Source organism: Heterodontus francisci, chromosome 7 (assembly GCF_036365525.1).
Source record: "Heterodontus francisci isolate sHetFra1 chromosome 7, sHetFra1.hap1, whole genome shotgun sequence".
In the NCBI taxonomy this organism is placed as follows: Eukaryota; Metazoa; Chordata; class Chondrichthyes; order Heterodontiformes; family Heterodontidae; genus Heterodontus; species Heterodontus francisci.
The window spans coordinates 107,881,275-107,904,104 of record NC_090377.1 but is presented as its reverse complement, the minus strand read 5'-3'; the positions used below and the strand labels follow the sequence as shown (position 1 = coordinate 107,904,104).

The following is a 22,830-nucleotide window of genomic DNA, read 5'->3' as shown; positions in this document are numbered from 1 at the left end:
CAGTGTCACAGCGCCCAATTTCATTGCTTGGATGTTTGTTTTAATGTTCATGTGTAGTGGCTAGAATACGCTTGCAATAAAACTTTTATCTTTACTCGATAAAAGAAGTTATTTTTCCCATATGATGTTGTTCACTTTTCAAGTACAGATAAAAACAGGAAAGAAAATGACTGCCAGACTTGTCAGGATGAGTTACCAAATTGGACATATAGTTAGTCTGAAGTGACTGCCAACAAACAAAATAAATTTCTAACCCATGTTTATCTAATGAATTATAACTGTAGCACCAGATATATCTAAATAGAAAAGTAATTTGAGATCTTTTCTTTCCTTTGATAATCTCAGATATTTCCTCAGTATGTTAAGAGACAGAAACAAGTTCAGAAAGCATGAGGTTTCAGGTTATTTTGTTTTCAAAGGAAATTCACTTTCTGTTGACTGCTCAGAGCAACATATCGGCTTGAAGTTTCCATGTGATTTCCATCCAGATAGCAGCATGATCTGGGTGTAATCACATGAAATAGTGCTAAAGATTGAAGAATTTTACGTGGAAGGAGTTGCACCCATAACCACTTTATGCTGGAGTATCCACAATCTTTTACACTGGTTCAAAAGTCCATTCACCTGGTGCAGTCCTCACCCACAAAACTAGTCCCAGAATGACCAGTATATGACTACTGCTCCCATTTGGGGGTGTTTGTTACATTGCAGCCAAATACTTGGGTGCAGAGGCACTAGTGGTCACATAAATCCAGTATTAAACATCTGCATCAGCAGTGACCAGCACTCATTTGAAGTCTGACATTTTATTTCCCCTGATGCTGCTGCAATTCAATTAAATTCCGTTTAAATTAAGCTAAATTCAGTCAATTGAACTACTCAAGTACATAAGTTTTGTGACCAGCAGTCAATTGAAGCCAATTACAAAGGCTAAGAATGCTGAATAAGTCAGTTGAAAAATGGCTTACTTTGTGGAAATTCCGCTCCTCTTTGTGATGCTGGAGACCACCCTGTTTCAGTCACAAATTGATTACGATCGATTATGCTGCTCAATTGTGCTAATTCATGGGATATTTTATGTATGGGCTTATGCTATTTGCACGGAAGCTTCAGTATAACTTCACTTTGGCAAAAGCAGTGCGGTGTTCACTGCATTGCATGAATAAGGTATCAGTGTTGTACACATGAAAGTCAACCTCAGTTCTGGTTGTCATACGTGAGGAAGGATGTGATGGCACTGGAGAGGGTGCATAGGAGATTCACCAGGATGTTATCTGGTCTGGAGCATTTCAGCTATGAAGAGAGACTGGATAGGCTAGGGTTGTTTTCCTTCGAGCAGAGAAGGCTGAGGGGGGGACATGATGTAGGTGTACAAAATTATGAGGGGCATAGATAGGGTTAGATAGGAAGAAACATTTTCCCTTAGCGGAGGTGTCAATAACCAGGGAACATAGATTTAAGTTAAGGGGCAGGAGGTTTTGAGGGAATTTGAGAACATTATTTTCACCCAGAGGATGGTTGGAATCTGGAACACACTGCCTGAAGGGGTGTTACAGGAAGGAACCCTCACAACATTTAAGAAGTATTTAGATGAGTACTTGAAACGCCATAGCATACAAGGCTACGGGCCAAGTGCTGGAAAATGGGATTAGAATAGATAGGTGCTTGATGGCCAGCACGGACACAATGGGCTGAAGGGCCTGTTTCTGTGCTGTATAACTCTATGACTCTATTATGGGTGCATTTTGCTGATTGTGCCCTGTCATGTTCTCAGGACAGGAGTGAGGTTAAGCTGAGTTGAGTAAGGAGGCAGAGATGAGACAGAAGCAGCAAGCTGTTGAACATAATGGAGTCTTCTTTATTCTGTTTTACTTTCACTTTCCCTTTGTTAGCATGTATGTTCTACAGCAGCCCCAAGTGTACACAATGCACAACGCAATTCCAATTTCAAAACATGACACGCCCCGAGCGGAAACTTCTCGCGACATTGTACCAGGACACTTACCTTCTTCCCACCTTTCTTTCCTTTCTTCTTTGTACTTTTATCCCTATCCACTGTTAGTTTTAAGTTCTTCAGCTCCTGCCTCATCAGCTCATCTACCTGTAATATGGAAAGGCACATATGATATTAATCAAAGATTTCACATTGTCACTGGTTCGCCATTTATTGCCAATATACCTGCTGTAGAGCCAGGATTTCATTTTGTGTGTGTGCATTTATAAATATATAATGAAAAGAAAAACTAAAAATGCCTGAAATCTTAAAGAAAAACAAAAATGCTAGGAATACACAACAAATCAATCAGCACCTGTAAAGCAGTGCCACAAGAAGTCTAATGACCTCATGTGAATACATTTTCAGGCGACAGGAAACAGAGTTGAGATAAATGGGGCATTTTCAGTTTGGCAAAATGTAACCACAGGTTTCAGTGTTGGGGCCTCAAGTATTTATGATCTGTATTAATGATTTGTATGAAGGGACTGAGTGTATTATAGCCAAATTTTCTGATGATACAAAGATAGGTAGGAAAGCAAGTTGTGAGGAGAATAAAAATAGTCTGCAAAGGAATATAGATAGGTTAAGTGAGTGGGCAAAAATTTGGCAGATGAAACATAATGTGGGAAAATGTGACGTTGTCCACTTTGGCAGGATGAATAGAAAAGCAGAATATTATTTAAATGGAGAATGCTATGGTACAAAGGGACCTGGCTGTCCTTGTACATGAATCACAAAATGTTAGCATGCAGGTACAGCATGTAATTAGGAAGGCAAATGGAATGTTGGCCTTTATTGTAAGGGGGATGGAGTATAAAAGTAGGGAAGTCTTTCTACAACTGTACAGGGCAGTGGTGAGACTGCACCTAGAGTACTACTACAGTTTTGGTCACCTTATTTAAGGAGGAACACACTTGCGTTGCAAGCACTTCAGAGAAGGCTCACTAGGCTGATTCCTGGAATGAAGGGATTGCCTTATGAGGAAAGGTTGAACATGTTGGGCCAAACTTACTGGAGTTTGGAAGACTGAGAGGTAATCTTATTGCAACATATAAGATTCTGAGGGAACTTCACAGGGTAGATGCTGAGAGGATGTTTCCCCTTGTGGGGAAAACTAGAATTCAGGGGCACAGTTCAAAATTAAGGGCTCTCCCATTTAGGACGGAGATGAGGAGGAATTTCTTCTCTCAGAGGGTCGTTAGTGCTTGGAATTCTCTTCCCCAGTGAGCAGTGGAGGCTGGGTCATGGAATATATTCAAGGCTGAGTTAGACAGATTTTTGATTGACAAGTGAGTCAAGGGTTATAGGGAGCCAGCAGGAAAGTACACTTAATTCCACAATCAGATCAGCCATGATCTTATTGAATGGCGGAGCAGGCTTGAAGGGTTGATGGCCTCCTCCTGCTCCTATTTCTTAAATTCTTAAGTTATGTTCAAATGATATCTCCTATTCATCACAACATCACCCTCTCATACTGCTCAATGCACCACACTCCCATCACTCACCCATTTGCAGTCCCTGGCACTCAGGATACGTTCCTAATAGCCACATACTCCATCTTACCCTAACATACGTTCGAAAGATGACAGCCTAACATGCAGCTCCTGCTGCTTTCACATGCTGCCAGCTATTCAGCTGTGGCAGGCACATCACCCAAAAACAGTGCAATGCAATCACTGACATTCTGTCCTCTCTCTTGGTGGTACACATATGAGCAGAACCAGTGGGGGACAAGAACGCCTACATTTCCTGAACGTTATGGAGGAGATGGTTCTTGGTATCATGGGACCAGCTGCAACAGAGCCCATGGCATCCTGCGTCATTGAGAACATTGAGGATGATGTTATGTTCCTGCCTTTTGCCCCTTCTCGGTGGAGTAGTGGTAATGTCACTGGACTATTAATCCAGAGCCCAGGCTAATGCTCTGGGAACATGGGTTCACATCCCACTATGGAAAATGGTGGAATTTGAATCCAATTAATAAATCTGGAATTAAAAAAAGGCTAGTCTAATGATACCATGGAACCATTGCCAATTGTTGTAAAACCCTATCTGGTTCACTAAGTCCTTTAGGGAAGAAAATCAGCCGTCCATACCTGGTCTGGTCTACATGTGATTCCAGACCCACAGCAATGTGGTTGAACAAAGAACAAAGAACAGTACAGCACAGGAACAGGCCATTCAGCCCTCCAAGCCTGCGCCGATCTTGATGCCTGCCTAAACTAACACCTTCTGCACTTCCGGGGCCCATATCCCTCTCTTCCCTTCCTATTCATGTATTTGTCAAGATGTCTCTTAAACGTCGCTATCGTATCTGCTTCCACCACCTCCCCTGGCAGCAAGTTCCAGGCACTCACCACCCTCTGTGTAAAAGACTTGCCTCGCACATCCCCTCTAAACTTTGCCCCTCGCACCTTAAACCTATGTTGCCTAGTAACTGACTCTTCCACCCTGGGAAAAAGCTTCTGACTATCCACTCTGTCCATGCCGCTCATAACATTGTAAACCTCTATCATGTCGCCCCTCCACCTCCGTCGTTCCAGTGAAAACAATCCGAGTTTTTCCAACCTCTCCTCATAGCTAATGCCCTCCAGACCAGGCAACATCCTGGTAAACCTCCTCTGTACCCTCTCCAAAGCCTCCACGTCCTTCTGGTAGTGTGGTGACCAGAACTGCATGCAATATTCTAAGTGTGGCCTAACTAAAGTTCTGTACAGCTGCAACATGACTTGCCAATTTTTATACTCTATGCCCCGACCGATGAAGGCAAGCATGCCGTATGCCTTCTTGACTACCTTATCCACCTGCGTTGCCACTTAAAATGCCCTCTGAAATGGCCGAGCAAGCCACTCAGTTCAAGGGCAATTAGGGATGGGCAATAAATGCTGGCCTAGTCAGCGATGCCCACATCCCACAAACGAATAAAAAAAAATCCCAGCTCACCCTCATCTGAAATCTGGCATGATGAGCAAGCTGAAAATGGTGTGACTATAAATATCTTGCTGTCCTCTCCACAGCCCTCATTCCAACCTTCCCCTTTCTGATTTCCTGCTTTCAGACACCCAAGAACTGCTCACTTGTCCAGCTGCAGCACACCCAGGAGGAGGAGGAGAGCATGACAGAACTTATAAAGAGGCCCATGACTTGACCTGACACCCACGGCCACCAGCTCAGATACCAACGCTACATGTACCTTAGCGGCAAATGTAGAGTTGGGATCTGCACATGGTAAATCACCGGGCGTGAGTGGGCTGTAGCCAAGCTAGTGGAAAGGATAGTTTGTGTGCTAGATCACCAGAGGACGAGGTCACAGATGAGTTCTGCTACAGGAGACTCAGATGAGGACCTGCATGGGAGAGTATACAGAAGAACACCAATAAGGATGCTGGGTGGATTGGCTGGCCTGCCAAATAGCCTTCTGTCACTGTCAAAGAGCATGGAGGAATCCAACTTGGCATAAAGCATCCCACAGAGCTTGCCCTCTCCACAGTCACTGTTCCATCTCCCTGTCAGGTTGCAGACCCAGAGGCACTGCAACTGTAGCCTCATAACCTTTGCAGCTGTTGTGTGGACAGGACATCAAATCCTCTGTCCTCCCTGAGAGGGTACAGCAATAATCTCTGTCAAATTGTAGAACTCATCACAACACCTCAAAAAACACTCCACAATACTTCCAGAGACTTTACAACAGCAGAAGTTATTCTAAATAACCTTATCTGCACGTTAGGTGCCTGACCCTTTAAATAATGCTGGCACTGGGTTCCTCTTGCAGCTGTGCGCATATTCTTTGAATACGTTGAATGGATCTATGTGATTCAAGTTCACAAATAGTGTGTCAAATCAGCCGGTAGGGCTGAGTGATGTTATGACAGAAGCAATTCAGAGGTTTCCGGCACATGAAAGGTCATCTGGAAGAGTCATCCACTTGGAGAGGCTCCAGCTTCTGCAATGCAGCTGGAGACTGTGGTACAGATCTGAATTTCACGCACAAAGGCCCTTAATCAGTTCCTGACTTTTTCCCTCAGCCTTTGGGAACTGAGGATCCTATATCTATTGTACAGTTATTCTGAAATACATAACAGGAGCTAGCAAGTAATTTTGATCATTTGGGTCACATGTAGGGAAACACAGCAATGTTGTTCCTTAATAACATTTTGATTTCTGCATACTGGGTGAACTTTGGCATTAATTAACTGTAAAGCAGGGAAGCTTAAGTATTAGAAACCGTAATAATTCTTTAATAAATGGCTGTGAGTATAGCTATGACTACACAATAAGGTCGGGATATTGTGTAGCCCCCTGAGGCAGGGGGGCATGGAGTATTGTGACAGGTGTTGGGGAGGCCAGCGGGGCAGAGGGCCTGTCGCCTCCTCATTGCCAAGCGATCTTCCCTTGAAAGACTGGGAGTGGATACAGTCTTCAGCACAAAGATGGGCAGGATTTGAAAAGAATTGCTGCTACTTTTTAAGTCTCACTCAAAGATGCCACAAGGATTGCTTATACAGCAGTGGGTAATCAGGCCCATTTAACAAGGCTATAACTAATCTTGCAGTGCCTGATACTTGATGCAAAAAATAGAAAAAGTGATACATTCCCCAGCACTGACATCTATCTCAGTGATCTCATATTGATATGAGTTTACAGCGATGATACGGCTGCATATTGGAGTATCAGCAGGAGGCATCACAAAGTGGAGACACACAGTCTAGATCTTCAACTCTGCTGGGCTCCTGACAATGGAGAGGTGTTGAGCGGAGAGGAATAGTCTGATGGCAAGTCTCCAAGAGCCACCTTCCATGTGTGTCCTGCTGGCCTTCAAAGAACAGTGTGGTCTTACCTGGAGGGACAGAGTATGAAAAAAAGGGAGGAAAAAAAATCAAACTGTGATATCACAAAGTGGTGGGTTGATTGGCTGGTGAGTATTGCTGCTTATGGACTGAGTCTAAACAACTGGGAGTTAAAAATATCAAGTGTTAATAACAAGTAACAAGTGAGTAGCTGGTGAGTCTTACCTTTTATTTTCAATAGGATTTATTCATATTGGTAAGGTTTTAGTATTGGTAGGGTGTTATTAATAGTGGTAAGGTAGATTAGAATCGGTAAAGTTTAGTATGAGCAGTTCTGAATACTGAGGACAGTGATGATTCCTCTGGCGAGTGCAGCCAGAGCCAAGGCCATGGCGTCTCGGGTGGCTCAGCTGTACGGGGTGGGGGGTGAAGTAGCCACATCCTGGACCATTGTCAGTCACCACAGGGAGGAAGATCTATGTCTCCCAACAGAGACCATACTAGCTTTAAAAGTAGCTCTCTTGAGAGAGAGAGACCCAGGAAAAACATCACAAAAGCCTGCCCAGCTGAGAGCTGGGAGAAAATACAGCAAGCCAAAGTAGGTGCCCTGCTATGAATTCTACACTTGAACTTTTGCAGCAAAGAACTGAAAGTGATCTACCGTCTCAAGATTGAAGACTCAGCTGCCTGAGAAATCTACAAAACCCAGTCCTGCAACTTTTAAAATAGAAATTGACCTCTGAGAGGATTCAACAGGTTTACCATGAACCCAGAAAACATACCTCACTTCAAGCCACTCACCCTTTTCCTCTCTATCTATCTATTCTTGTGTGTGTGTGCGTGCGAGTGATTATATGTAGGGGTGTGGTTGTGATCATTTCGGGAGTGAATATTGCTCGATAAATAGTTAATCCTGTTTTAAACCTACAAGAAAAGCTGTTGCTGTCTGTTTATTTGACAAATAAAACCAAAGGAGTTAAAACCCTAATAACAAAACACTTGCTGGGCTCAGTTGGGAGTTGAACAGTGGGGACCACCCACACCACTTACCACATGGCCATTACAGGACTGAACCTAGATCCTTATGATGGAGAGGCAAAAGTAGGATCAAGAAAGTCAATCTGGCATTCACAAGTAACTGATCACAGACTCGTGTGGTGGTAATGAAATCGCTCATTTCTGATTTCTCAGTTTTAAAAACATGATACAGAGGCTTGCTAATAATTAATCGTGACACTTCTGTACTGAAAACTTGTTCATTAAAGAAAGAAAACTGGGTGAAGTACTTTAATCTTAAGTACATATTTTGAGATATATTCCATTGGTTAAAATTTCTGCTGTGTGAAATTGGCAACATTTGAAGAGTGTTGATTTCTATTCAAACTCAATTGATTATCACCAAATACAAAATCTGCCATGAGCCAGCGTAATTGGGCAGCTTTTAAAACGTAATTTAAAAAAAATTGTTTCAAACAGTATTCCTTGATATGTTCAAGAATGCTAAGTAAATTGACTAATTGATTGAACATCGGTTTATACCAAAAAATAAGCATTTTTAATCATGTGTTAATCCATCATGTGTGAGTAACCTGATTTTAAATTACTGAATATGTCTTTTTATAAATAAACAGAACCATTTGCTAGTTCTATTGGGTGCACTAGTCCATTTCTTAGAAAATTAAAGAAAATGCAAAAGCTTTTAATGCCTTTGCAAGCAAGAGATCCAGCTTAATATTTACAGCTTTACTGAAGAAACACAATTAGTACAAACTCCCAATGGTGAGTAATTCACAATGGGGGTGTGGTCAGCTTTTTGGGCTTCTGGTGCAATGTTTATTAAATTAGCACAAGAAATAACAGGAACTCGACTTGTGGTGAATGTAATTTCTAGCTAAAATACCACAATCTTTCGTGCTGGTCATGCCAAATTTGAGCTAATTGCATCAAGAAAAACCAGTGCAACTGCATGAAAATTTGTTAATAAACACATAAGTTTGCTTTTAAATGACAGGTGAAGGCATTACTGCAGAGCCATTGCTGTTCACTGTCTATTTAGGGAGTATTTCAACTTAACCTACGAGGGAAAAGTGATGGGATTGGTTTGGCTGCCCATTTTACACCCCCACCCGATTTTACTTTGCATTGATATCAATGGAAGGTGAAATCAGGCGAGGTGTAAAATGGGCAGCACTCTGAGGATCGGTTTTGCCCTGGTGACATTAGTCATTGGTATTCTCATACACGTAGTTCCAGGTTTTAGCTCCTGGCATACATATTGATATGTTCCACCACTGCCAGGTAAAACAAATTCAGCAAATAATGGGGAGTAAAAAAAACCCAGAATACTAAAAACAGCAGCCTGTGGGAGCCAAACAAAATAGACTTGATTATACATATGATAAGTGCTTAACATATCTTTTTTGGAATTACAAAAGTGAAATATTCCTAGAATGTCCAGAACGGATCATTATAATCTTGTTATTCTTTCCAGGATGGCAGCTGAAAGTAAACAAGATTAAGTTTGAAATTTTACACAGGTTTAGACACTGAGGGCAGGATTTTAAGAGCTCTGGTGGCGAGTTCAAAAAATGTTGCGGGTCGCACAGCAACGATCTGCCACGATCTTTGTTGCGGCGGCTCATCTAAATAGCCAGGGCGACCACCCCCCTAACCACCCAATCGCGTGGAGGGGGCGGGCTGTCCGTCGGTGGCAATGACGTCAGCTGCCTGTGCGCAGGCACTGGTGCCATTTTTAACGGGTAGCCAGCCCTGCTGGCATATTTAAAATTTTGAAGATACAGCTCCCCAAAATGTATCAAATAAATTTCTAATGCCCCTTTCCCACCCTCCAATAACAGTTACATTAACTATTTGCCCTTCCAACCCCCCCAAAGCCTTTTTTCCCAAAATATACTTTATTCATAAAAATCTGTAAAAAATACATTACAAAACAGTTCCAAACAGCACCAAGTTGACATTCCAAAAAGTGCAAAGGAAATCAGTTTTCTTCAATACAGGAGTGAGTTGCCTCACAACTTTTCCATTCCACTTTACATGCCATGTACATTTTACAAGAAAACCATATTTGATGTATACAGCCCGAGGGGTTTCCCATGGGTTCAGCCCCTCAGTTCACTTTGGTGGGAGGACCTCACACAGTGGTCTTTCCCCATTAAGCCTCTGCAGCGGCCGCCCCAAGCTTTAGTGCGTCCCACAGCATATAGCCCTGGACCTTGGAATGTGCCAGTCTGCAACATTCGGTCGTGGACAACTCTTTGCGCTGGAAGACCAGCAAGTTTCAGGCAGACCAATGAGTGTCTTTCACCGAATTGATGGTCCTCCAGCAGCAGTCGATGTTTATCTCGTTGTGCATCCCTGGAACAGCCCGTAGAGCACTGACTCCTGTGTTACAGAGCTGCTTGGGATGAACCTCATCAAAAACCACTGCATCTCTTTCCACACCTGCTTTGCAAAGACACATTCCAGAAGGAGGTGGGCAACTGTCTCTTCCCCACCACAGCCACCTCGAGGGCATCGTGTAGAGGGGGCGAGACTCCGGGCATGCAGGAAGGATCTGACAGGGAGGGCCCTTCTCACCACCAGCCAAGCTATGTCTTGGTGCTTGTTTGAAAGTTGCGGTGATGAGGCATTCTGCCAAATGACTTTGGCCGTCTGCTTGGGGAACCATCTGACAGGATCCACCATCTCCTTTTCCCGTAGGGCCTTGAGAACATTCCGTGCAGACCACTGCCTGATGGATTGGTGGTCAAAGGTGTTTTCCTGCAGAAACTTTCCCATGAAGGATAGGTGGCATGGCATGGTCCATCTGATGGAGCGTTCCGCAGCAATGTGACCAGAAACGTCCTTCGCAACACGGGAGACAGATAGAACTTCAGCATGTAGTGACACTTGGTGTTTGCATACTGGGCTCTACTAACAGCTTGATGCAACCGTACCAAAGGTGGTCATCAGGATGAGGGCGACGTTGGGTACATTTTTCTCGCCCATATCCAGAGGGTTGAACATCATGTGCCACCGGAGCCGGTCCATTTTGGATCTCCTAATAAGCAGAAAATGGCTTGGGTGACCGCCACGGTGCAGGAGTGGGGTATAGGCTGGACCTGTGCCACATACAGCAACAGCGTGAGCGCCATGGCACCTGATGACCAGATTCTGACCCACAATGGATAGAGATCGCTGCTCCCACATGCTCGGTTTATGGTATACCCCTGGCTACTCACTCCTTCCAGGTTTGGGAACATGCCCCGGCGCTTCCGAACCATATCCCCAACACCTTCAGGTAGTCTGACCTGATAGTGAAGGGGACAAAGGATCGGTCGGCCCAGTTCCCAAAGAACATGGCCTCACTCTTGCTGTGGTTAACTTTGGCTCCCGAGGCCAGTTCAAACTGGTCGCAGATGCTCATCAGTCTGTGAACGGACAGCGGATCTGAGCAGAAGATGGTGACGTCATCCATGTACAGGAAGGTTTTTGCCTGAGTGCCTCCACAGCCTGAGATTGTCACCCCTCTTATGCTCGCATCCTTCCTAATGGAATCAGCAAAAGGTTCGATACAGCAAACAAACAAGACAGGGGAGAGAGGACAGCACTGTCTGACTCGATTGGATTGGGAAACTTTCTGATTCCCACCCATTGATTGAGACTGCTCTACTGATATTTGTGTAGAGCAGTTTGATCCAATTGCAGATTCCACCCCCCAAACCCCATTTTGGCCAGCACATCCATCATGTAGGTGCGTGATATCCTATCAAAAGCCTTCTCCTGGTTCAAGCTGATGAGGTAGGTGTCCACCCTCCTGTCCCGTACATAGGCGATCATATCCCTGAGTAGTGCAAGACTATCAGAGATCTTCCTGCAGGGTACATGCAGGTCTGGTCAGGGCAAATAACCAACTCCAGAGCAGACCTGACCCAACTGCCGATGACTTTGGACAGAATCTTGTAGTCAACTTTAAGCAGTGAAATGGGTCGCCAATTTCTGATTTCTGCCCTCTCCCCCTTCCGCTTGCAGATGAGGGTGATGATGCCTTTCCTCATGGATTCTGACATACTGCCGGCCAGAAACATACTCTCATATACTTCCTGCAGGTCTGGGCCAACCCAGTCCTACAGAGCCAAATACAACTCAACCGGTAAGCTGTCTCTTCCGGGAGTTTTACTCGTCTCGAAGGACCTGACGGCGTTTGTCATCTCATCCAGAGTTAGCGATTTGTCCAGTCTCTCGCTCATGCTGTCATCTAAGACCTACGTGATAGATGACAGGAAGGACTGGGAAGCTGTGCTGTCCGTGGGCTTCACGTCGTACAACCCAGCTGATCCTTAGTATGTTGGACTCGAAGACATTACTGAGCCATCCTCTTCCTTCAGGCTGCTGATCACAGAGCTCTCTCTGTGTACCTTTTGGAAGAAGTAACGCGAGCACATCTTATCCTGCTCAATGGAGCAGTCTCTGGACCAGAAGATGATCTTGGAGGCCTCTGTGGCAAAGAGCAAGGCCTGCTGGCTGTTCACCTCTTAGAGATCCTCCTTGACTTCGACCCCCATCGACTGCAGCCGGAGCAGATTTTGCATTCTTTTCTGAAGTCGGGACATTTCTTTCTGTCTCTCTCTCACCCTCTGAACACCTTTGAAGATAAAGAACCTCTTGATGTTCTCCTTGACTGCCTCCCACCAGTGAACTGGTGACTCAAAGAGGGGTTTCACAGTTCTCCAACGTTTGTAATCCCTTTTGAGTTCCTCAATGTTCTCTGGGGTTAGCAGTGCAGCATTGAGCTTTCATTTTCCCCCGCCAACCCGCTGGTTGTCCTGTAAGTGACAGTCAGTCAATAAGAGGCAATGGTCAGAGAAGAAGACCGGCTTGACGTCAGTGGATCTGACCGTGACAGCACGGGACACAAACAGGAAGTCAATCCTGGAATGGGCAAACCCGTCCGATCTTGACCAGGTGTATCTACGCTGCACTCCGTATGCAGGTTTGCTGAAGACATCGTGCAGCTTGGCATCTTTCACTGTTTGCATTAGGAATCTTGACGTAGCGTCCAGTTTGCTGTCGTCACTGCAGGATCCTCCAGCTGCATCAATGATGCAGTTGAAGTCACCACCTAGAATGATCGGCCTGAGCGTTGCCTGCAGCAGTGGGAGCAGCTGGAAGACAGTCAGCCGCTCGCTGCATTGAACCGGGCGTACACGTTGATCAACCGGAGCGGAGCATTGCTGTATATTACATCTGCTACAATGAGGCGACTGCCCACCACCTTCTTTTTTGGAAGTTTTTTCTTTGTGGTTTTCCTTTGTACCACTTACCACTGACCAGTTTTTCCATCTTCTGCCTTCTCCTCCATGGATTCTGTCTGTCGAAGAGGGGTTTCAGGGCACAGGGTAAGTGTTGCTTCGCTGGTGGCAGCTGCATCCCCTTTCTTCTCCTTCTCAGGTAGACTTTCCTCGCTGTGGAGAGGGTTGCTTGTCTCCTTCCCAGCACCAAACGCATTCACCGTTCCTTCTCCCAGCCTTTCCTTGGACCTTGCCGCCTGAGCATAACTGAGGGAACGTCTGGGGCAGGTTTTGTAGAGGTGGCCTGCCTCACTGCACAGATTGCAGCGCTTACTCTGCTTACAGTCCTTGGTCTGATGGCCTTCCTTCTTGCAGTTCTTGCAGATGACTGTGCTGCAGTTATCTGCCACATGACCAAAATTGCCACAGGTCTGACAAACTCTGGGCTACCCCGCATAGACCAAGACCCTCGACTTCCCCTGATAGCGAAGCTGGAGGGAGGATGGATGATGGCTCCGTTGGCATCGACCTTCAAGGTCACCTTGACCTGCCACTTGCTGGTCCAAATCCCAAATCAGTCCTTGACATCAGTGCTGCTGAAGGCCACCTCGACGTACCCGGCGAGGAAAGTGAGTACATCCACGACAGGAACATGGGGGTTATAGAGGTGAATTGTTACCACCTGGTCACGTTGCGACGGCAGCGTGAAGAGCAGCTCCACTGTGAGGATCGACAGCGGCGCCTGGTTTCACTTCTCCTTGATCACCTTCAGGAACTTGATGTATCCCGGCACATTCAAAATATCCACTGCTGGAGAAGTCCTGCAGGCAGAAGATGTCTGCAGCTTGGAATCCACAGCAATCAATAAGGACTTTTTTAATGAAGAAGGTACGGTCAGCCAGTGCATCTCCTTCCTTATCCTTCACCACCACCCGAACGGTGTTATGCACTCCCTGGCCTGAAGCTCTAGAATTGGTTACAGCCATTTTACTTAGAACCTACCTGGAACAGGATCAAAAGCCACTTCCAGATCATGGTTTCTTCCCCTGACAGGTACCCCCCCCACAAAGTACTTACCTTTTAAATCTGACCTTCCCTACATCCCCCAGAGACTGCACAAAGTTTAAAGTTCACCCCTTCCCACCATCCCCTACACCCATTACATTTATTTGACCCCGTTCCCCCTCACCGCACTGAAAATCTTAACTCCTCCACCCTTCCTGCCGGTCACCCCGGCTTTCCCCGGATAGGGAATTGAAGGCGTGGGAGTGCGAACTGCCACACTGAGGATCGCGACGGGCCCGGAAGATTAAAGGTAGGTTTATTTAAATTTATTCATCCGTTTATTTAAATATTGTAATTCAGTTTCCATTACCCAGCGGTGGGGTGGGTGCACCACAGAGCCTTGCTGCCACCGGAAGGATTGGGCTGGGCATTCCCTGCATCGGCTTCCGTGGTGTGCCTCTGCCGGAATGATCTTCCGGCAACCCTCCCCCACCCCCACGATGGAGCCTGATATTGTGGGCTTGGTAAATCCAGCCCTGAAAATGTAACTAAACTTCATCAAATATCAGTAGACCCAATCTAACAAAAAGGGCCTATTTGTGTCATTAAACAACTATGTTGGGTTTACAATTTGAAGTAAACAAGTTGTTCTTTTTATAAATGTTTATGAAATTGAATAAATATTTGTTATACAATTTGATTTAGGGCTAAAAGGGCCAGTGATGTTATAAGGGATTTGTGTTTCTGAGGCAGAAAGGAAGAATTTAATTTTTAGGATCAGGAAAAAGCCATTGAGATGGACAGTTTCGTTTCTTTTTCATTTTATTCTTCAAAATAGCTTTCATTATTTTCATTCAGAGGAATTCACAACAAATGACTAGTTTGTTAACTGAGGGATTTTATGCAATAATGTGCAAGCTATGACCGTGAGGCTATTTGACTATGACAAGGTCATCCTTTGTTCTTGTCCGATAAGTGCACGTTCCAACAGGAGTTGCTTGATAGCAATCACAAGCAGGAATCTGACTTGAACCCTTTGCTGAGTCTATTAGGAAGGATGCGAGCATAAGATGGGTGACAATCCCAGGCAGCGGAGGCACTCAGGTTAAAACCTCCCTGTACATGGATGACGTTGCCGTCTTCTGCTCGGATCCGCTGTCCGTGCGCAGACTGATGAGCATCTGCGACCAGTTCGCACTGGCCTCGGGAGCCAAAGTTAACCACGGCAAGAGCGAGGCCATGTTCTTTGGGAACTGGGCTGACCGATCCTTTGTCCCCTTCGCCGTCAGGTCAGATTACCTGAAGGTGCTGGGGATATGGTTCGGAAGGGCCGGGGCGTGCACCAAAACATGGGAGGAGCGAGTAGCCAAGGTACGATAAAAGTTGGGCATGTGGGGGCAGCGATCTCTCTCCATTGTGGGTAAGAACCTGGTCATCTGGTGCGAGGCGCTCACGTTGTTGCTCTACGTGGCGCAGGTCTGGCCCATACCGCACTCCTGCGCTGTGGCAGTCACCCGAGCCATTTTCCGCTTCGTCTGGGGACCTAAAATGGACCGGGTCCGGAGGGACACGATGTTCAAATCTCTGGACAAGGGCAGGAAAAATGTACCCAACGTGGCCCTCATCCTGATGACCACCTTCGTGTGCGGCTGCATCAAGCTGTGTGTAGATCTCCAGTACGCAAACTCCAAGTGTCACTACGTGCTGAGGTTCTATCTGTCCCCGGTGTTGCGAAGGATGGGCCTGGGCACATTGCCGCGGAACGCTCCATGCAGTTGGGCCATGCCGTACCACCTATCCTTCGTGGAGCAGTTTCTGCGGGAAAACACCTTTGACCACCGGTCCATCAGGCAGTGGTCTGCACGGAATGTCCTCAAGGCCCTACGGGAAAAGGAGACGATGGATCCTGTCGGATGGTTCCCCGAGCAGACCGTCAAAGTCATTTGGCGGAATGCCTCATCACCAGAACTTTCAAACAAGCACCAAGACGTAGCTTGGCTGGTGGTGAGAAGGGCCCTCCCCGTCAGATCCTTCATGCACACCCGAAGTCTCGCCCCCTCCGCACAATGCCCCCGCGGTGGCTGTGGTGGGGAAGAGACGGTCGCCCACCTCCTCCTGGAATGTGTCTTTGCAAAGCAGGTGTGGAAAGAGATGCAGTAGTTTTTGTCGAGGTTCATCCCAAGCAGCTCTGTAACACAGGAGTCTGTGCTCTACGGGCTGTTCCCAGGGACGCACACCGAGACAAACATCAACTGCTGCTGGAGGACTATCAATTCGGTGAAAGACGCCCTTTGGTCTGCCCGAAACTTGCTGGTCTTCCAGCGCAAAGAGTTGTCTACCACCGAATGTTGCAGACTAGCACATTCCAAGGTCCAGGACTACGTGCTGAGGGACGCACTAAAGCTTGGCGCAGCCGCAGCAAAGGCTCAATGGGGAAAGACCACAGTGTAAGGTTCCCCCACCAAGCTGAACTGAGGGGCTGGATCCATGGGAAACCCCTCGAACTGTATCGTTAATATTTTCATTTGCTGTAAATGTAAAACTGTAATTGGCACGACAATTGTGAAATGGAAGGGTTGTGAAGAAACTCATGATAGTATTGAAGGAAACTGAACTCCCTTGCAATGTTTGTATTTTTTGGTGCTGTTTGAAACTGTTTGGCAATGTAATTTTTGCAGATTTTTATGAATAAAGTATATTTTGGAAATTTAAAAAAAGCAGGAATCTGACTTGTTTTTCTCTCCTTGACTTAAGGAACACTGGAGGCATTTTCAGTATTTGTGTGTCTTTCTGGCTGTGATAAATTAACTCTGCAAAGACCCGAATACAGGACAATCTTGGTCTGTAGGGCTCAATATTACACGTGGCCACCTTCTGGCCAATGTTTTAAACTGGAAAAGCAGATTTTGAAATCAGAAAGCCGTGTGCTCATGGACTGAGAACATCTCCTCTCCTGTTTGCCTGCTCCATCTCTTTTCCACAGAACGGAATCTTGTAAACTCAGAGAGAGAAAAATCTCCGACGTGAACAAGGTTTACGAAGAATACTGGGCCCCAATGAAATGCAAGACCACATTTTCAATCAAGGACTACAGCTAACTCGAGAAACAGAAACAAGATATTGCCTCAAACTGTTCTACTTATCTTTTCTTCTGCTCTTTTCTGTCCCTATTTGCATGCGTGTATCGCGTGTGCATGCTAGCGTGGGAGTGTCATATCTCCGTTAACCATATTAAGTTTAACATTTAATAAATTTCATCTTTCTTCTTTAAACCAAAGAAAGCCTGCTTGTGCTCATTTCTTTGCCTTATAATTGGAAAGTTGTGAACAAAGATTCACAAAGGGGGAGCTCAAAATACAGTGTGTTTAAAATTAAACCCTGTTACAATAAGAAGATAGTAACAGACCCTGGACAACTTTCTCAGCATGTCATAGAGTTGTACAGCATAGAAACAGGCCCTTTGGCCCACCGCGTCCATGCCGACCATAATGCCAATCTATACTAATCCCACCTGCCTGCATTAATTCCATATCCCTCTATGCCTTGCTCCTTCTAGTACCTGTCCAGATGCCTCTTAAATGTCGCTACTGTTCCTGCCTCCACCACTTCCTCAGGCAGCTCATTCCAGATGCCCACTATTCTTTGTGTGAAAAATTTACCCCTTTGATCCCCTTTAAACCTCCTCCCTCTCACCTTAAATCTATGCCCTCTACTTTTAGTCACCCATACCATGGGAAACGAGACTCTGGCTATCTACCCTATCTATGCCTCTCATAATTTAATATCCCTCTATCATGTCCCCTCTCAGCCTCCTTCGCTCCAGGGAAAACAGACCCAGCCTATCCAATCTCTCTTTATAACTCAAGTCCTCCAAACCAGGCAACATCCTTGTGAATCTTTTCTGCACCCTCTCTAGCTTAATCACATCTTTCCTGTAGTGCGGCGACCAGAACTGCACACAGTACTCCAAATGCGGCCTAACCAATGTTATGTACAACTGTAACATGACGTCCCAACTCTTGTACTCAATGCCTCGGCCGATGAAGGCAAGCATGCCATATGCCTTATTCACCACCCTGTCTACCTGTGTTGCCACTTTCAGGCAACTATGTACTTGAACCCCAAGGTCTCTCTGCACAACAACACTCCCCAGGGCCCTGCCATTCACTGTATATGTCCTGCCCTGGTTTAACTTCCTAAAATGCATCACTTCATACTTGCCTGCGTTAAATTCCATTTGCCACTCCCTTGCCCACTTTCCCAGTTGATCTATATCCTGTTGTAATCTTAGACAACCTTCTTCACTGTCCACTATACCACCTATTTTGGTGTCATCTGCAAACTTACTAATCATGCCCTTACATTCACATCCAAGTCATTAATATATATGACAAACAATAGATAGCCCAGCACCGATCCCTGCAGCACACCACTGGTCACCGGCCTCCAATCTGAAAAACAATCCTCCACTACCACCTTCTGCCTCCTATCATCAAGCCAATTTTGTATGTTGTAACAATATACAAACAAAAGCAATCACAAAACCTTTTACCCATTGAATCCACCACAAAACTCTGAGCCCCTTATGCCCCCATAAGAATACAGATATTGGCAAGTCTGAAAAACTTTCTCCTTCCCTTACTCTCCATTCTGTATTTCTCTCTTATCTTCTTTGAAGCGTACCTCTCTCTTGGGCGGCACAGTGGCGCAGTGGTTAGCACCGCAGCCTCACAGCTCACCTGGGTTCAATTCTGGGTACTGCCTGTGCGGAGTTTGCAAGTTCTTCCTGTGACTGTGTGGGTTTCCGCCGGGTGCTCCGGTTTCCTCCCACAGCCAAAGAATTGCAGGTGATAGGTAAATTGGCTATTGTAAATTGCCCCTAGTGTAGGTAGGTTGTAGGGGAATATGGGATTACTATAGGGTTAGTATAAATGGGTGGTTCTTGGTCGGTACAGACTCGGTGGGCCGAAGGGCCTGTTTCAGTGCTGTATCTCTAAATAAATAAAAAATAAATTCCCTTCCTTGTTTCTCTCCTCCTTCCCTTTCTGTATCTCTTGCACTTTCATTCTTTATGTGCCTCAGCTCCTTCCTTTGTATGTCTCTCTCTACTCAATCCCTGTTGTTGCTCACTCCCTCCTTTGTCTCTCTATATCACTCTCTTTCTGCTCCTTCCTGTCTGTACCTTTACTCATTTGTCCATGCCTCGCAACTCATTCCCTTCTGTATCTCTTTCTCTTTTGTTTTTGTCTTTCTCCTCCTTTCCTTTTTTGGCTGTTTCCCTTAACTCTATCCTCTCTGTCTGTCTTTTCCATTTGATTAGATTAGAGATACAGCACTGAAACAGGCCCTTCGGCCCACCGAGTCTGTGCCGACCATCAACCACCCATTTATACTAATCCTACACTAATCCCATATTCCTACCAAACATCCCCACCTGTCCCTATATTTCCCTACCACCTACCTATACTAGTGACAATTTATAATGGCCAATTTACCTACCAACCTGCAAGTCTTTTGGCTTGTGGGAGAAAACCCACGCAGACACAGGGAGAACTTGCAAACTCCACACAGGCAGTACCCAGAATTGAACCCGGGTCCCTGGAGCTGTGAGGCTGCAGTGCTAACCACTGCGCCACTGTGCCGCCCCAGGAGGAGAGAAACAAGGAAGGGAATTTATTTTTTATTTATTTAGAGATACAGCACTGAAACAGGCCCTTCGGCCCACCGAGTCTGTGCCGACCAAGAACCACCCATTTATACTAACCCTATAGTAATCACATTTCTTGCATGCTTCTCTCTCCTCCCCTTCTGTGCCTCTCTCCCTGTCCTTTTTCCCTTTAGTGTTTCTCTCTCCTTCCCTTCGATGTGTCTCTTTCTTCTCCTCTTTTTACCTTTTGTTTCACTCTGTCTCCTCTTATAATTGTCCCCCCACCCACCCCACTTTCTAGTTTGCTTTCCCACTTCCTTTCTGCATTGTGCTCTCTTGCCCCTGTTCTAGTTGGATCTCTATCCCACATTTCTGTCACTTCACCTGACACTCACAGCGACCAGCTCAGATGGTGGCACAGCACGTAACTTAGAAGGTAGTACAGAGTCAGGATCAGCACAGCCTGGCTGGGGGAAAGGACAGTTTTTGGGCTAGCTCCCAGAGAAAGAGGTTGTAGACAAGTTCTGCTATAGGGGACTCAGATGAAGACCTCAAAATGTGAGCATACAGGAGAATGCTGATGAGGAGACACTGACTGGCATGCCAGACAGCCACCTTACACTGTCAAAGAGGATGGAGGAGTCCAGCTTTAACTTGGCAGAGGGCATCGCACAGAGCTTTCCCTGTCCGCAGCCTCTGCTCCATTTCCCTGTCCTGCAGACCCAGCACTGCCACTGCTGTTCCCCCCACCACCACCCCCCCCCATATACTTGCTGCAGCCTTTGTGTGGACAAGTCACTAAACCTCTGCCCTCCCCCTTTGAGGATGCAGCAACACTTTGCAGCAAATCCAGGAGTCAGTACAAAAGACCTCAAGAAACACTCCAGAGTATTCCCTGACACTTTGCAACAGAAAAAAGTTGTCAAAAATTACTTTTCCTCCAATTGAGGTGTCTAGCCCTCTAAGTAAGGCCCATCAAGCTGCCTCACGTTAGATCCTTAAAGAGTGGTGACCGAATACGTACATCGTACCTACAGGGTCCAAATCTGTAATCCTGGGAACACATCAGCTGGTTAGCTGTATGACATCAGAACAGCACCAAATCAAAACCTTCTAGTGCATGCAGGGGACGTACCTGTGCACGTGGGGTGCGTAGAAAGTGGCCAATGGCTCATCGCGATCAAATTTCTAGACCAGGGTCTTCACATAGCACCAGTGCAAGAGATTAGGCCGAGTGTGTAGAAGCAGCAGGCTATGTCTGAGACCACTGCAGAGCGGGAGCGAATTGGTTTGAGCTAATGGCAACAATAAACATGGCCCAGCTACAATGTCAAAGTGATGCAGAATTATTTGCATGGCTGATGCAACCTGCAGCCAAGCAAAAAGGACTGAGATAGCCCCCACATCAATAACAGCAGGATTGCACTATAGCCTGCTAACTTTAAAAAAATCCCTTATCATGCCATAAATTCAGTTTAAAGCTGCAGACTTGCAAAAAAAGATTTGCGACAAAGTGCCCATCCCTGTATATCACAAGGTACATTTGTTCAGCAAGCCACTGGGGAAGTCCATACTCCAACTATTTCAGCACCTTTCTTTGCACCAAATCTAAGTTCAAGCACTTTGTTCTATAAGCATAATATTTTGTTAAACATCATCAATGTACAAAAAATGTGAAACAACCCACCAACAACCCACTGCAGCACAGTGGCGCATTGGTTAGCACTGCAGCCTCACAGCTCCAGTGACCCGGGTTCAATTCTGGGTACTGCCTGTGTGGAGTTTGCAAGTTCGCCCTGTGTTTGCGTGGGTTTCCTCCGGGTGCTCCGGTTTCCTCCCACATGCCAAAGACTTGCAGGTTGATAGGTAAATTGGCCATTAACAATTGCCCCTAGTGTAGATAGGTGGTAGGAAAATATAGGGACAGGTGGGGATGTGGTAGGAATATGGGATTAGTGTAGCATTAGTATAAATGGGTGGTTGATGGTCGGCACAGACTCGGTGGGCCGAACGGCCTGTTTCAGTGCTGTATCTCTAAAACTAAAAAAAAAACTAAACTATAGTAGAGATTTTATTTTATCTTAGAGATACAGCACTGAAACAAGCCCTTCGGCCCACCGAGTCTGTGCTGATCATCAACCACTCATTTATACTAATCCTACATTAATCCCATGTTCCTACCACATCCCCACCTTCCCTTAATTCCCCTACCTATACTAGAGCACCCAGCGAAAACCCACACAGTCACAGGGAGAACTTGCAAACTCCGCACAGGCAGTACCCAGAATCAAACCCAGGTCACTGGAGCTCTGAGGCTAACCACCGCGCCAATCTTGCCAGTAATATAAATCAAACCACAGTCAATCTTTTTTATTTAAAATGCCTTGGATCCAATAGCCTAATAAGACTAATAAGATCTCTCAAGTAAGTGATTGTAAGGTAGGATAACATTATGGGCTAGTTTTCAAAAGATAATTAGGTTTACAGTCAAAATAGTTAATGAACTGCAGAGTTAAAACAAAAATTTTGAACAAAAGCAATAAATTTTAAAGGGATGAAAATAGACCTAACCCAGATTAATAGGATGGAAAGGTTGGCAGATACCAGTGATGTGAAATGGTTAACAACAAGATGGGCGATGTACAGAGTGCAAGCATTCCAACTTGGAGTAAAGGTGTTGTGGCAAAGGTCAGAGCTCACCCCATTATAGAAAGGATGTTGGAACCATGGAAAAGATGTGATGCAAATTTAGAAAGATTATACCAGGGATAAAATGATACTGTTATGATGAGAAATTTGAGAAACTACGGCTGTACTCACTAAAGAGAAGGCTAAGGGGGATTTATAATAGGAATGTTTAAAATTTCGAAAGGATTTCACTTGTTGATTATGGGTAATAGGAGAACAAAAAATAGGATTAATATTAGAAAGTAAAACGGGGTGCTGAACAACAATTTTTCATCCAAAATATTATTAGAATATGGAATGCATTAATCTAAGTGACTACTGAAATCAAGTCAATTACAACATTAAGGGAATTAAGCACCTGCCAGGAGCACACACTGAGAGCTGAATTTTATGTGCCCCTCTGAGACTGGATAGGGG

General features: G+C 45.5%; 1 protein-coding gene across 2 annotated transcripts in view; it reads right to left on the bottom strand.

Annotated features, from left to right (window-relative positions):
- Positions 1–22,830, bottom strand: part of iqca1 (IQ motif containing with AAA domain 1) — a 305,109-nt gene that overhangs the window by 96,713 nt on the left and 185,566 nt on the right. For both annotated transcript variants that reach the window (XM_068034609.1, XM_068034610.1), the window contains one exon: positions 2,006–2,101. In XM_068034609.1, the coding sequence (XP_067890710.1) occupies positions 2,006–2,101 (96 nt within the window). The remainder of the gene's footprint in view (positions 1–2,005; positions 2,102–22,830) is intronic.